This window comes from Salmo trutta, chromosome 38, assembly GCF_901001165.1.
Source record: "Salmo trutta chromosome 38, fSalTru1.1, whole genome shotgun sequence".
Classification (NCBI taxonomy): domain Eukaryota; kingdom Metazoa; phylum Chordata; class Actinopteri; order Salmoniformes; family Salmonidae; genus Salmo; species Salmo trutta.
In genome coordinates, this window is record NC_042994.1 from 30,006,666 (window position 1) to 30,022,677 (window position 16,012).

A 16,012-nucleotide genomic window follows, 5' to 3' on the forward strand; every position below is an offset into this window, starting at 1 on the left:
CCACAGTCTCAAACTTCCCGACTCTGTTGGGTTGTCACTAGTTGCCACAAAGTCTCAGCAGGGACTACCAATGAGAGCTGGGGATTCTGGGATATCGTGTTCTAATCAACAACAACAAAAAAGAATACTTCTTTGCCAGAAGGGTCTCCAAAATCACATGTACACACAGTTATGCAGTGCATAGAAGACTAAAGGCCATCAACAGAAGAGGGCTTAACACTTTTTGGGTTACTAGATGATTCCATATGTGTTATTTCATAGTTGTGATGTCTTCACTATTATTCTACAATGTAGAAAATGGTATAAATAAAGAAAAAACCCTTGAATGTGGTGTGTCCAAACTTGTGACTGGTACTGTATGTGAAAGAGAGGGTGTTTGGGTACTGTGGGATTCTTTAATCAGTTTGGCTCATTAGACAGGTCAGAGTTTGTTTGAAGTTGTTGAGTGGTATGGAGTTTTTTGGCAATACACTGTAGACTTAGCTACTGTAATTGAGTACTGGCAGTGTCTGCTATTGTTGGGAAGTTGGGAAGGTACAAGTTACCTGAAAAAGATCTAATCTCAATGTTCTAATCTCAACGTGCACCAAATTCATGCATTTACAGTTGAAGTCGGAAGTTTACATACACCTTAGCCAAATACATTTAAACTCAGTTTTTCACAATTCCTGACTTTTAATCCTAGTAACAAATTCCCTGTTTTTGGTCAGTTAGGATCACCACTTTATTTTAAGAATGTGAAATGACAGAATAATAGTAGAGAGAAGGATTTATTTCAGCCCAGTGGGTCAGAAGTTTACATACAGTCAATTAGTATTTAGTAGCATTGCCTTGAAATTTTAACTTGGGTCAAACGTTTTGGGTAGCCTTCCACCAGCGCCCCACAATGAGTTGGGTGAATTTTGGCCCATTCCTCCTGACAGAGCTGGTGTAACTGAGTCAGGTTTGTAGGCCTCCTTGCTCGCACATGCTTTTTCAGTTCTGCACTCACATTTTTTATAGGATTGAGGTCAGGGCTTTGTGATGGCCACTCCAATACCTTGACTTTGTTGTCCTTAAGCCATTTTGTCACAACTTTGGAAGTATGCTTGGGGTCATTGTCCATTTGAAATACATCCACAAGTACACCTCCAATTGACTCAAATGATGTCAACTAGCCTATCAGAAGCTTCTAAAGCCATGACATTTTCTGGAATTTTCCAAGCTGTTTAAAGGCACAAGTCAACTTAGTATATGTAAACTTCTGACCCACTGGAATTGTGATATAGTGAGTTAAATGAAATAATCTGTCTGTAAACAATTGTGGGAAAAATGACTTGTCATGCACAAAGTAGATGTCCTAACTGACTTGCCAAAACTATAGTTTGTTAACAAGAAATTTGTGGAGTGGTTGAAAAAGGAGTTTTAATGACTCCAACCTAAAGTGTGTGAACTTCCCACTTCAACTGTAGTTAATGTTTATTTTTGGGGGGGTAGGGGAGGATGCCCACAAACCCCCCTACTGGCTGTGGTCTAAGCCCCCAATGTTTTAAAATCCTAGAAATACCCCTGTTGGTCAACAGCTTATTTTGGCATGTGAAAAGAGCAAAAATCAAACCTAATCCGAATAAATAATTGTTGGATTGCATCGTTTCACATCTAATCCTACACTCGTTAAAAACCCACCATCCTACTCCACTAAATCTATCTAGTCATACTTCAGGCCAACAGCCTGAAAGGACAGGACGCCATCTTTTCAAATCTACACGCTGTATCTCTTCTCGTACAACCAAATACTTCTATGCAGCTGCCACCACAACCTCTATTTTCTGCGACTTATCCCTTCAGTACAGTAGATAACCATTGCTATTAATTCAACAAATCCAATCTTACTGAAGCATATATCACTCGTTGGCCCATCCCTCTGTGCTGGTACAGATCTACTACCCACTGTGATCCTCTCAGGATCCCTTGACCCATCTTCCTCTACTTTCTTCACTGCCCCAGCATATGACAACTTCTGCACTATTCTAACCCTGGTAACCTCAACCTGCCTCTCTCTCACCAGACATGTCTGATCCCCAGCCCCATGGGCACCCCTACAATAAACACATACCACTACTTTCCCCAAAGCTACACATTGCTTTGTCTCATGCACTTCTCACACCTAGGAACCTCCCTCCTACACACTGCTGCCACATGCCCATAAGCTTGATACCTGTAACAACAATGTATTCGGCACAAAAGCTTGTACGGTATAACTGAAATATCCTAACATCACTTGGTCGGGCAAAGACTCAATATCAAAATTACAGACTATGACTCTTCTATTTTGCCACTCTGTCTGCGTCGCACCAAACATCACAAACACTGGGAATCTTCACCTTCAGTTGGTCAACTTTCACATTTACTGCTACCTCAGTAATAACTCCCTTCACATTTACCGCTACCTCAGTAATAACTCCCTTCACATTTACTGCTACCTCAGTAATAACTCCTTTCAATGGGGTTCTTTTCTTGAGAGTAAAAACAATTCACATCTCTTGCCCCCATTTGTTTAACACGGAGCACCTGCTCCCTCTGACCAGCAGAAACACAAACAATTATCAGAAGACCACTTCTGGTTACCCTCACCGATTCCACAGCACCCAACTCTGTTTTCACCCAACCTGAAACCACTAAATGGATCAGCCACAAGGCAAGAGTCCAACTTTTTCTAAAACTTCACTCCTACTGTCACAGATTGATCTTTATCCTGACCCTCAGTGCCTCGGGCTCCGAGAACTTCACACCTACCACCTCTGATACTTCGCCCTCATTCACTCACATTTCTCCTCCTGTCTTCAGCTCACTCTGCTTACACTTTCTACCGTTCTTCTTCGACAAACCATCTCCCTTTTTTTCCACCCTTTTTAAACTGATTCAAGCTCACCCTCTTCCTCCCTCTCTTTGACCTCTGCCTTTCTTTTCCCCCTCCTCTGTATTTCAAGTATACATCTCCTTATGACAGGGATCATGAACTAGATTCAGCTGTGGGCCAATTTTTTTCTTGAGCGGATGGTCGGGGGGGCAGGAACGTAATTGCAAATTGACCGCAAGAAGCCCAAACACGTTTGACAAACAATTTCAAGCCTAGCTTACATTTTTGTATACGATCAGATGTTTCTCTCTATTTTGCGTGGGAATACTTGGGAAAAGATTTCTTAAATTAAGAAAACTTGGGGGCCAAATAAAACCACCCGCGGGCCGCCAGTTTGGGAACCTTGCCTTATGATAATATTGCACTTCTAACATACATCTCGTTCTTGCCTTCTCAAGGGATGCCATTTTCCTGACCTTCCTGAAAGTGTACAGAGGCATTGTTGTGAGTGCCATGCCAACCAACATAATACAATGTCAATGAAGAAGAGGCATTACACAGACAGTTTGTTCTGTTTGTATTTATAATTCAATATTTTACATCCAGATTATGACATAACAATACACTCATATTGTTTACTTCTGATGTCAATCCAAACCAGCCCTTCTCCTGAGCTTAAAAAAGAATGTCTGAATTCTGTCATAATCCTACTGGGCAAAAACTGGTTGAATCAACGTTGTTTCCACGTCATTTCAACCAAAAACTTCAACGCGATGACATTGAGTCAACATGGAAAACTGATTGGATTTGAAAACAGTATTTAAATGTAAGGGAATCAAAAAAAAATTCAATTCACTAAAACTTTTGACCTAAATCCAATGACATGGTGAAATGTTTTGTTGATTTCACGTTGAACTCACAACCAAATATGAATTAAAACTAGACGTTGAACTGATGTCTGTGCCCAGCGGGATGATTCTATGGACATATTTTGTATTCAATAGGATAGCCCACAGGGCATTATTCTCTTGATGCTGTACTACTCGTTTCAACAGGAAGGTGGCGGGGCAGGTTGTATTTTAGATGAACTTATCAATGACCTTGTACAATGTGTAATAGTGATCCAATGTGCCTTTACACATCTCACTCATCAGTTTAAAAAGTAAAGCAGAAACATTGTTTAACAACGTAAACTGTAGGCCTATCTGACCTCTGTTACTGTGAACTGTTGTAATGATATATGTAAATATGTTATGATACTGTAGTGTTTAAAGGGCCGATCTGCAGTTGTAACATACATTTTTAGACTTCTAAATGAATGATACTGTATATCGCTATTGATTCTTAAACTATTCATTTATAATCCCTCATGAGATTATTTCAACTGTCACACTCCATCAGAACCCCAAAATATAAGCTTGTTTTCCTCCAGTGTTTGGAAACATTGTAAATGTAAACAAACCCTGTATAGCCCAAAACATGGTTTAAATGATCATTTTGAGATCATGGATGGTCAGTCCAAAGCTAAAATCATCATTATGACATCATGAATGGTCAGTCCATAGCAGATCATTATGACATCATGAATGGTCAGTCCATAGCAGATCATTATGACATCATGAATGGTCAGTCCATAGCAGATCATTTTAAGATCATGGATGGTTAGTCCATAGCTATAATGATCATTTTGAGATCATGAATGGTCAGTCCATAGCTAAAATGATCATTATGACATCATGAATGGTCAGTCCGTAGCTAAAATGATCATTATGACATCATGAATGGTCAGTCCGTAGCTCTGTCTATTAATGTGAAAGTGGTTACATTTCTCCAGGTCCATCCCTAAGCTTTATACCAAAACAAGGGTGCCTCGCTTTGTTATTGGTTCAACTTTGGATTGGTCCTTTAATGTGTTAGATATTGTTGTTTGTGTTGTCTGTGCTATACATCCAGAATAAATCACTTTGGATAAAAGCTTCTGCTAAATGGAAGAAAAATAAATGGAAGAAAGATGTAATGTTTTCACCATGACTAGACAGAAGCTGGGATTCAATACGACTTTTAAAGGCAATGTTCCCACTATCGTGTATATCTTATTCACGGTAAATACTGCATATATTCGCGCAGTCGGAAATTGCCTTTAAAAGCTGCATTGTCGACAACCCACGGTCAGATGAACTCCCAGCATGAATCTGTGTCCTGGAACGCAGTTTCTATACATATATATCAAATGCTTTAGTAAATAAGAGATTTTCTATAATGAAAGCAATGGTGAGGCTTCTCCACTGTATTGTCTAATGAGCAACACCATTGAGGACTTTCACCATTTTGAAGTAGTCAAAATGTTGGGACTTCCTGTGGGTTAAGGAAGGAATGTATAATTCCATCCAGGTCAGCAGAAGGAGTTAACCAATGAATTATATACTCCTGAGCTAACATTCCATAACTGCAAGTAGCAGTAAATCACCAACCTTGGCTTTGTACCTGTTCAGATTATACACACTCCACCACAATAGGTGGTGGTATGTACCTTTTCAGTTTATTTGCTACCTTCCAATACACTCATCGAAATAGAAGATATGGACTATTTTAAAATGGAGATCACCCTCAATGGTGCTGCCCAATACCATACTGAGACAGAAGACAGCATCCTTTCCTCGTTAGCTTATGTAGCCTCTTCCTTCACTACTCTCTCCTCAACCTCAACTTCTCTCTCTTTTCCATCTTCCTCCTCCTCTTTGACAATCACATTGAGAGTAAAGGTAGGATTCTCTCCAATATGTATTCTTTGATGTTTCTTAAAATTTCCTGAATAATTGAAGCTCTTCCCACATTGAGTGCAGTGGTAAGGCTTCTCTCCATTATGTATTTTTTGATGTACCTTAAGGCTTCCTAAATTATCAAAGCTCTTCCCACAAAAATAGCAGTGGTTAGGCTTCTCTCCTGTGTGGATTCTCTGGTGTTTCTGTAGGGTATCTGCCACACGGAAATTCTTCCCACATTGGGTGCAGTGGTAAGGCTTCTCTCCACTATGTACTATCTCGTGTCTCTTAAGGTTTGCTTTCTCACTGAAACTCTTCCCACATTGGGTGCAGTGGTACGGCTTCTCTCCCGTGTGTACTTTTTGATGATTATTTAGATTACCTAAGGAACTGAAACTCTTCCCACACTGAGAGCAGGGGTAACTCCCACGACCAGGTAGTCTTGGTATACTTGGGTCAACTACACCACTAGTTTCCTCCTCTTCCTCAACCTCTCTCTTTTCCTTCTCATGTACTCTCTCATGTCTCTTAAGGTTTGCTTTCTCACTGAAACTCTTCCCACATGCAGAGCAGTGAAAAGGTTTCTCTCCAGTGTGTACTCTTTGATGATTCTTTAGATTACTTGAGGAACTAAAATTCTTTCCACATTGTGAACAGGGGTAACGACCACAATCTGGTAGTCTTGATGTATCTGGGTCTTCCTCCTCCTCTTTGACAATCACATTGAGAGTACAGTCACCATCCTCCTCTTTGACAATCACATTGGGAGTACAGTCACCATCCTCCTCTTTGACAATCACATTGAGATTACAGATAGGTTTTACTCCAATGTGACTTTGCTGATGTTTCTTAAAGGTTCCTGAATGATGGAAGCTCTTCCCACAAAGAGAGCAGTGGTAAGGCTTCTCTCCACTATGTATTCTTTGATGTTCCTTAAGGCTTCCTGAATGATTAAAGCTCTTCCCACAAAGAGAGCAGTGGTGAGGCTTCTCTCCTGTGTGGATTCTCTGGTGTTTCTGTAGGGTATCTGCCATACGGAAATTCTTCCCACATTCGAAGCAGTTGTAAGGCTTCTCTCCACTATGTACCCTCGCATGTCTCTTAAGGTGTGCTTTCTCACGGAAACGCTTCCCACATGCTGAGCAGTGGAAAGGTTTCTCTCCAGTGTGTACTCTTTGATGATTCTTTAGATTACTTGAGGAACTAAAATTCTTCCCACATTGAGGGCAGGGGTAACTCCCACGACCAGGTAGTCTTGCTGTACCTGGGTCAACTACACCTTTACTTTCCTCAACTTCTCTCTTTACCTTATCATTGATTTCCCTCTCACCCTCCTCCTCTTTGACAATCACATTGACAGTACAGATAGGCTTCTGTTCTATGTGTATTCGCTGATGACTTTTTAAGTTTCCGGGTTGATTGAAACTCTTCCCACAAAGAGAGCAGTGGTAAGGCTTCTCCCTACTGTGTGATCTCTGGTGATTCTTTAGATCTCCTGCAAAACGGAATTTCTTTCCACACTCAGTGCAGTGGTAAGGTTTCTCCCCTGTATGTATTCTCTGGTGTTCCTTAAGGCTTCCTGAATGATTAAAGCTCTTCCCACACGTGGTGCAGTGGTAAGGCTTCTCTTCACTATGTACTCGCTCGTGTCTATTAAGATTTACTTTCTCACTGAAACCCCTTCCACATGTGGAGCAGTGGAAAGGTTTCTCTCCAGTGTGTACTCTTTGATGATTTTTTAGGCTTACTTCTCTTGTAAAACTCTTCCCACAAGCAGAGCAGTGGAAAGGTTTCTCTCCTGTGTGAGTTCTTTTATGATTCTTTAGAATTCCTGCCCGGCTGAAACTCTTCCCACATTGGGTGCAGTGGTGAGGCTTCTCCCCTGTATGTATTCTTTGGTGTTCTGTAAGGTTTCCTGAGCGATTAAAGCTCTTCCCACACTGGGAGCAGTGGTAAGGCTTCTCCCCTGTATGTATTCTCTGGTGACTTTTTAGACTTCCAAGCTGAGTGAATCCCTCCCCACATCGAGCGCAGTGGTAAGGCTTCTTTTTACTGTGTGATCTCTGATGACTCTTTAAGTCTCCTGTCCGACTGAAACTCTTCCCACATTGGGAGCAGAGGTATGTCTTCTTTATTTTGGGAGTCTGTTTGAGTGATTTGAGGTGAGTTGGACAAATAAAGCTGTCGCTACAGCAGGGTTGGGGCTTCTGTCTGCATTGTTTATGATTTCCTGATGCTGTGGGACTGGGCTTGCTGTCTGAGCCTGGGTTGGAGCTCGTTCCTGTAGGAATATGAACACATATTGGGTAAGAAACAGAAAGAGGAACAAAGGCTTTTAGGCTTAGAAATGCAGGATTTAACCTTAAATAACGGCTGAAAAAACTAGATATCGGTTTTCAGGGTGTGGTTTGATGTGGGTGAGTTATGTTTGAATATCCTACTCTGGCAGTTACTGTCGTTTGTCCCTCTTGAGTCACGGTAGCAACAACATATCCTACCACTTCCTCAAAATAATCTCAGATCAATCAAGAAATCTGTAATTAGTGGAGAGCCGTGATGTAGTGATAAAACTCCCCTACACCAATCACATTTAACACTCCCCACCAGAGACCAGGGTTCCATACCCTTCACCAATCACATTTATTAGTTCCTAGAATCACTAGCTAGCTAGCCAGCCAGCCAAGTTCCATCTCTGTGTTTGTCAATGAAGCAGGTACATTGAGCAGGCAGGCCACGTTAGCTCAATCAGCTTATCAAGTCACTGGCGACACATGTGCTTCGGTACCGTTTTGTTTCTTACAACTTCCTCGCTATCTATTACCAGAGTGTGTAAGTGGCAGTGTTTCATAGCGAATTATGTTATAAAACAGGTCGTGGCGGGACACAAGATGTTCGCGAATGGGAATTTTGGAATATTGACAAGTGGCAGTTGGGATACAAGTGTGCATCGTCTCAATTCCCCATTTGCCCAAATCAATGGCAGACTGGAGTGATCACCAGGCCTGGAGTTTCCTGATGTTAAGGGGCAAGGCCATTTGGCTTTCAAGAGGTGCCCAATCTGCCAGGGCCCCAAGGCCATCTGCCAGGGCCCCAAGGCCACCTGCCAGGGCACCAAGGCCATTAACCAAAATAGACAATTAAATTGATTTGAAAACAACAAATAAACACTAGCTCTTCTGTTAAGAAAAACATAAGTGTATGTCAATGTACAGAAATAATTATCCTACACATCAAAGTGTAGGTGATAGACTATGGTATTGACTAATGCCTGTCATGTTTGACAAATATAATGAAGGATAATTAATATTAAGGTCTAAAGGCTTGATTCTGTCATACCAGAGGCACTGTTCATTCAGATAGGAGAGAAAAGCCAGTGACTGTTGAGCACCGCAACATCACCCACCTTGCAACCTGAGCGGAGGCAGTCAACATTTTAACTATTTAACCATAAACGCTAAATGCAATTTGGAACATTTGCGCTTATAGCCTACTGCCGTGTGCACATTGCTGAGCTTATAGCCCACCTGGTTTCTTCATGCATCGCGCCGACAGAAACAAACATCTATCTATGCCTTATGATTAACGAGTCGTGGGGTGATCATAACAACATACAAGAACTCAAGTCCTTTTGTTCAACTGACCTAGAATTCCTTATGATCAAATGCCGACCGCATTATCTACCTAGAGAATTCTCTTCGATTATAATCACAGCCGTGTATATCCCCCTCAAGCAGACACCTTGACGGCCCTGAAAGAACTTCATTGGACTATGTAAACTGGAAACCACATATCCTGAGGCTGCATTTATTGTAGCTGGGGATTTTAACAAGGCTAATCTGAAAACAAGGCTCTCTAAATTTTATCAGCATATTGAATGCGCGACCCGGTCTGGCAACACTCTGGATCATCGCTACTCTAATTTCTGTGATGCATACAAAGCCCTCCCTCGCCCTCCTTCGGCAAATCTGACCACGACTCCACTTTGTTGCTCCCAGCCTATAGACAGAAACTAAAACAGGAAACGCCCGTGCTCAGGTCTGTTCAATGCTGGTCCGACCAATCTGATTACACGCTTCAAGATTGCTTCGATCACGTGGACTGGTATATGTTCCGGATAGCATCGGACAATAACATTGATGTATACGCTTATTCAGTGAGCGAGTTTATCGGTGATCTGGTACCCACGGTGATGATTAAATCCTTCCCCAACCAGAAACCGTGGATTGATGGCAGCATTCGTGCAAAACTGAAAGCGCGAACCACTGCTTTTAATCATGGCAAGGCGACCGGAAACATGACCGAATACAAACAGTGTAGCTATTCCCTCCGCAAGGCAATCAAACAAGCTAAGCGTCAGTATAGAGACAAAGTGGAGTCACAATTCAACGGCTCAGACACGAGACGTATGTGGCAGGGTCTACAGTCAATCACAGACTACAAAAAGAAAACCAGCCCCGTCGCGGACACCAATGTCTTGCTCCCAGACAAACTAAACAACTTCTTTGCTCGCTTTGTGGACAATACAGTGCCACTGACACGGCCCACTACCAAAACCTGCGGGCTCTCCTTCACTGCAACCAACGTGAGTAAAACATTTAAACGTGTTAACGGCCCAGACGGCATCCCTAGCCGCGTCCTCAGAGCATGCGCAGACCAGCTGGCTGGTGTGTTTACGGACATATTCAATCAATCCCTATCCCAGTCTGCTGTGCTTCAAGAGGGCAACCATTGTTCCTGTTCCCATGAAATCTAAGGTAACTGAACTAGACGACTATCACCCCATAGCACTCACTTCTGTCATCATGAAGTGCTTTGAGACACTAGTCACGGATCATATCACCTCCACCCTACCGGTCACCCTAGACCCACTCCAATTTGCTTATAGGTCCACAAACAATGCAATCGCAACCACACTGCACACTGCCCTATCCCATCTGGACAAGAGGAATACCTATGTAAGAATGCTGTTCATCGATTACAGCTCAGCATTTAACACCATAGTACCCTCCAAACTCGTCATTAAGCTCGAGACCCTGGGTCTCAACCCCGCCCTGTGCAACTGGGTCCTGTACTTTGACGGGCCGCCCCTAGGTAACAACATTTCCACCTCGCTGATCCTCAACACTGGGGCCCCACAAGGGTGTGTTCTCAGCCCTCTCCTGTACTCCCTGTTCACCCATGACTGCATGGCCATGCACGCCTCCAACTCAATCATCAAGTTTGCAGACGACACTAGTGGTAGGCTTGATTAACAACAACGACGAGACGGCCTACAGGGAGGAGGTGAGGGCCCTCGGAGTGTGGTGTCAGGAAAATAACTTCACACTCAACGTCAACAAAACAAAGGAGATGATTGTGGACTTCAGGAAACAGCAGAGGGAGCACTCCCCTATCCACATCAACGGGACAGTAGTGGAGAAGTTGGAAAGTTTTAAGTTCCTCGGCGTACCCATCACGGACAAACTGAAATGGTCCACCCACACAGACAGCGTGGTGAAGAAGGCGCAACAGCGCCACTTCAACCTCAGGAGGCTGAAGAAATGTGGCTTGTCACCAAAAACACTCAAACTTTTACAGATGCACAATCGAGAGCATCCTGTCGGGCTGTATCACCGCCTGGTACAGCAACTGCTCCGCCCATAACCGTAAGGCTCTCCAGAGGGTAGTGAGGTCTGCACAACGCATCACCGGGGGTGAACTACCTGTCCTCCAGGACACCTACACCACCCGATGTCACAGGAAGGCCAAAAGGATCATCAAGGACAACAACCACCCGAGCCACTGCCTGTTCACCCCGCTATCATCCAGAAGGCGAGGTCAGTACAGGTGCATCAAAGCGGGGACTGAGAGACTGAAAAACAGCTTATATCTCAAGGCCATCAGACTGTTAAACAGTCATCACTAACATGGAGAGACTGCTGCCAACATACTCACTCAACTCCAGCCACTTATTACATTTTTAGAATTAACATTTGGATGTATCACTAGTCACTTAAACAATGTCACTTTATATAATGTTTACATACCCTACATTACTCATCTCATATGTATATACTGTACTCTATACCATATACTGCATTTTGCCTATGCCGTTCGGCCATCGCTCATCCATATATTTATATGTACACATTCTTAATAATTCCTTTACACTTGTGTGTATAAGGTAGTTGTTGTGAAATTGTTAGATTACTTGTTAGATATTACTGCACGGTCGGAACTAGAAGCACAAGCATTTCACTACACTCGCATTAACATCTGCTAACCATGTGTGTGTGACCAATAAAATTTGATTTGATTTGATTTACTGCCGTGTGCACATTGCTGAGCTTATAACGTGAAGAAATAATACTTTACAAAAAAAATGTAACTAAACATTCTGATCAGCCTCATTGCTATTAAAGGGTGTTTTGATGTACAGTGGTTGGATTCATTTGGGATCTATCACCCCACAACTGTCCCATAGTCTGGTTTGGAATATTTACTTCTCCCACAGAACAACAAGCTGACCAATAGAATAGGTAAACTTTTGTACTATGGGGGGATAGTACATTGACATAGTAAAATTAGCAGCCTGTTCGTTACTCATCTTGTCGACCAAAAAGTGGACATTTCGTCTAACATCTTTAATATGCGTCTTGGAATCCGATAAGACCGTTGTATCCCTCGATGTGTCGGGGTTCGCTAGCAGCCTACCCCGATGAGTCGGCCTTCGTTAGCAGCCTACCCCGATATGTCGGCCTTCGCTAGCCATCTACCCCGATGTGTCGGCCTTCGCTAGCAGTCTACCCCGATGTGTCGGCCTTCGCTAGCAGCCTACCCCGATGTGTCGGCCTTCGCTAGCAGCCAACCCCGATGTGTCGGCCTTCGCTAGCAGCCTACCCCGATGTGTCGGCCTTCGCTAGCAGCCTACCCCGATGTGTCGGCCTTCGCTAGCAGCCTACCCCGATGTGTCGGCCTTCGCTAGCAGCCTACCCCGATGTGTCGGCCTTCGCTAGCAGCCTACCCCGATGAGTCGGCCTTCGCTAGCAGCCTATCCGATGTGTCGGTCTTCGCTAGCAGCCTACCCCGATGTGTCGGTCTTCGCTAGCAGCCAACCCCGATGTGTCGCCCTTCGCCAAAGCCTACCTTGGAGCTGCGGCGACTGTGAGATGGACCCGATCACGTGACGGGCATTGGCTAATAAGAATTGAGATATCTGAAAGAGCCATGTGAGTGAGAGGTGCTTCGGAGCAAGGCGGTTGGCAGCTAGGAGAAGGGAATGGCTACCCAGACTATGCAAATAGTCTGTGTAGCCATTTCATTAGCTGTTCAGGAGTCTTATGGCTTGGGGGTAGAAGCTATTTAGGAGCCTCTTGAACTTAGACTCGGCGCTCTGGTACTGCTTCCCGTGCGGTAGCAGAGAGAACAGTCTATGACTAGGGTGGCCGGAGTCTTTGACAATCTTTAGGGCCTTCCTCTGACACCGCCTGGTATAGAGGTCCTGGATGGCAGGAAACATGGCCCTGTTGATGTACTGGGCCGTACGCTGCCGAACAGTTGCCATACCAGGCAGTGATGCAATCCGTCAGGATGCTCTCGATGGTGTAGCTGTAAAAATCTGATGACCCATGCCAAATCTTTGTGTCTCCTGTGGGGGAATAGGTTTTGTCGTGCCCTCTTCACGACTGTCTTGGTGTGCTTGGACCATGTTAGTTTGTTGGTGATGTGGACGCCAAAGGAACTTGAAGCTCTCAACCTGCTCCACTACAACGCCATCGATGAGAATGGGGGCATGCTCGGTCCGCTTTTTTCCTGTAGTCCACAATCATCTCCTTTGTCTTGATTACATTTAGGGAGAGGTTGTTGTCCTTGCACCATACGGTCAGGTCTCTGACCTCCTCCCTATAGGCTGTCTCATCGTTGTCAGTGATCAGGTCTACTACCACTGTTGTGTTAGTGGGGCACGATTGGAATCCAAACACAACCCTCATGTACATCGTGATGACCTCAGTTACACAAATCTCACAACTGTTTTGGAATATACTTTATTACCAAAATTATCCTACTTGCACTTTAGTCAATATTGAAAGTGGAATAAATGTTTGACTAATATCGATGCCACATAAGCCATTTTCAACCAGAGAAGTTGTTTTTTTGCATTCAGTTGCTCTTTAATTTGTTGGGATGTGAGCCAGAGGGCTGGTACATTAACAGAGCATTGAAAGAAAGGCTTTACAAGGGGCTTGTTGCTTTGAATCACACAGTGATAACACAAATTAAATATATAAAGTATTATAATGTTTGGGGATAAAGCAATTCGTCCTCCCTCCCAAACACAGCCTGAACTCAAGTCAAAGAGGATGTAAGTCTGAACATTTTCCATTTTAGTCATTTAGCAGACGCGCTTAACCAGAGCGACTTGCAGTTAGTGCATCCATCTTATTAAGTAGGTGAGACCACCACATTTCTCAATAATAGTAAGTGCATGTTTCCTCAATAAAGTAGCTATCAGCAAAGTCTGTGCTAGTGGGAAAAGACAGCCAGAACTCACCTGAGTCACTGTTTTCTTCCTCCTTGATTTCTCTCTCCTCCTCCTCTTTCACAATCACATTGAGCTCCAGTGTTTGACTGCAGTCCTCCAGCTTCACTGACATCACCTCTGGACCCTGTTGTGAGCTTCTCTGGGCTGGAACACCACAGCCAGAACCCGGCTCTGACATGGTAGGCTGAGTAGATCTAAAAGCGGAGACCCAAATAGTTCAGGATGGTTTTCACAAATTGATCTTTCGTGGGATTGCTACAGAAAAGACAACACATCACGTCCAACAGGGATTAGCATAAATCGGTATCCATTAGCAACGGTTGGTCCAGCTAATTTAGCTAGCTAGCTAATTCCTCGCTAGTCATTTCGCTCACAATGAGACGATAGCTGGCTACCAAACGCAAGTCACACTTCAACCGTTACCCTGAACTGGAGTTAGCTACCTAGCTTAAGAAACGGGTTGGAGGGGTGTAGGTAGCTAACTATCTAGCGTGCTAATGGCTAGCTGGGACAACATCATCAAGGCCCAACAGTGGAAACCACTGCAGATTCATGGAATGATTTTAGTATAAACCGGTAGCCAGGTAGCGCAGCAGCGGTTGGTCCAGCTAATTTAGCTAGCTAGCTAATTCCTCGCTAGTCATTTTGCTCACAATGAGACGATAGCTGGCTACCAAACGCAAGTCACACTTCAACCGTTACCCTGAACTGGAGTTGGCTAACTAACATTAGCTATACTAACGGATTGGAGGTTGTAACTAACTATCTAGCTGACTAATGGCTAACTTGCGGGGAAAACAACAACAAAGACAGGCCGCGGCAACCACTGCAAATCCATGGAATGCGTTAGTTTACATACCCAACTACAAGGTCACATTTAAAATGTAAATACCTGAACAATTAATTTTCTGTAATTGTTTGGATGTAAATGCAAATTATGAGATCCAGTGAGAGCAATCAGAATCGTTCAATGTATTATTCTATATGGTATAAACACATCTGTATGACGGGATCTTCTTCGATGTGGTTTAACGGCGGTTGGCATCCAATACACGTTGCATTACCGCCACCATCTAGACTGGAGTATAACTCCCTGCATCTCAGTGCTAGAGGCATCACTACAGATACCCTGGTTCGAATCCAGGCTGTATCACAACTGGCCGTGATTGGGAGTCCCATAGGGCGGTGCACAATTGGCCCAGCGTCGTCCGGGTTTTGCCAGTGTAGGCCGTCATTGTAAATAAGAATTTGTTCTCCTGCCTAGTTAAATAAAGGTTCATTTAAAAAATATTTAGAAATATATAGGATTTTAAGACATTGGGGTTTTAGCCCAAAGCCAGTAGGAAGTCCGGAGGCATTCTACCCCGACAAAAAAAAGGAATTTCAACAGCTAAATGCATGAATTTGGTGCACTTTGAGATTAATTTAGAGAGATGGTGCACCTTCCCACCTGCCACAGCAGAAACTACCAGTACTCAATTACAGTAGCTACTGTGGGTCTCTCTACTCTGGAACACTCTCTACTCTGGAACACTCTCTACTCTGGAACACTCTGGAACACTCTCTACTCTGGAACACTCTCTACTCTGGAACACTCTGGAACACTCTCTACTCTGGAACACTCTCTACTCTGGAACACTCTCTACTCTGGAACACTCCCTACTCTGGAACACTCTCCACTCTACAGTGTATTGCCAAAAACCACTCAACAACTTCAAACATAGACTCTGACTTGTCTAATGAGCCAATCTGATTGTCGAAAAAATGTCTGGGATATTTTATTTCAGCTCATGAAACATGGGACCAACACTTTACATGTTTCATTAATATTTTTGTTCAGTGTAATTAGAATCTATAGAGCAGCTTGAAGTAATACAGTTTACTGTGTGC

At 43.5% G+C, this 16,012-nt stretch overlaps 1 protein-coding gene across 1 annotated transcript; it reads right to left on the bottom strand.

Moving 5' to 3' along the window:
* Window positions 1–3,403: 3,403 nt before the first annotated feature.
* On the bottom strand, window positions 3,404–15,213 carry LOC115177634 (zinc finger protein 271-like). The gene is made up of 3 exons (XM_029738565.1): window positions 15,015–15,213; window positions 14,132–14,316; window positions 3,404–7,882 (listed from the first exon to the last, which is right to left on the bottom strand). The coding sequence occupies exons 2-3, from the start codon at window positions 14,298–14,300 to the stop codon at window positions 5,505–5,507; spliced, it is 2,547 nt and encodes an 848-aa protein (XP_029594425.1). The 5' UTR covers window positions 14,301–14,316; window positions 15,015–15,213; the 3' UTR covers window positions 3,404–5,504.
* Window positions 15,214–16,012: the final 799 nt, after the last annotated feature.

Coding starts and splice junctions, on each gene's coding strand:
- LOC115177634 (XM_029738565.1), bottom strand. CDS start 14,300: ATGTCAGAGCCGGGTTCTGGCTGTGGTGTTCCAGCCCAGAGAAGCTCA. Junction 7,883..14,131: donor GGAAGAAAACAGTGACTCAG/GTGAGTTCTGGC, acceptor ATATTCCTACAG/GAACGAGCTCCAACCCAGGC.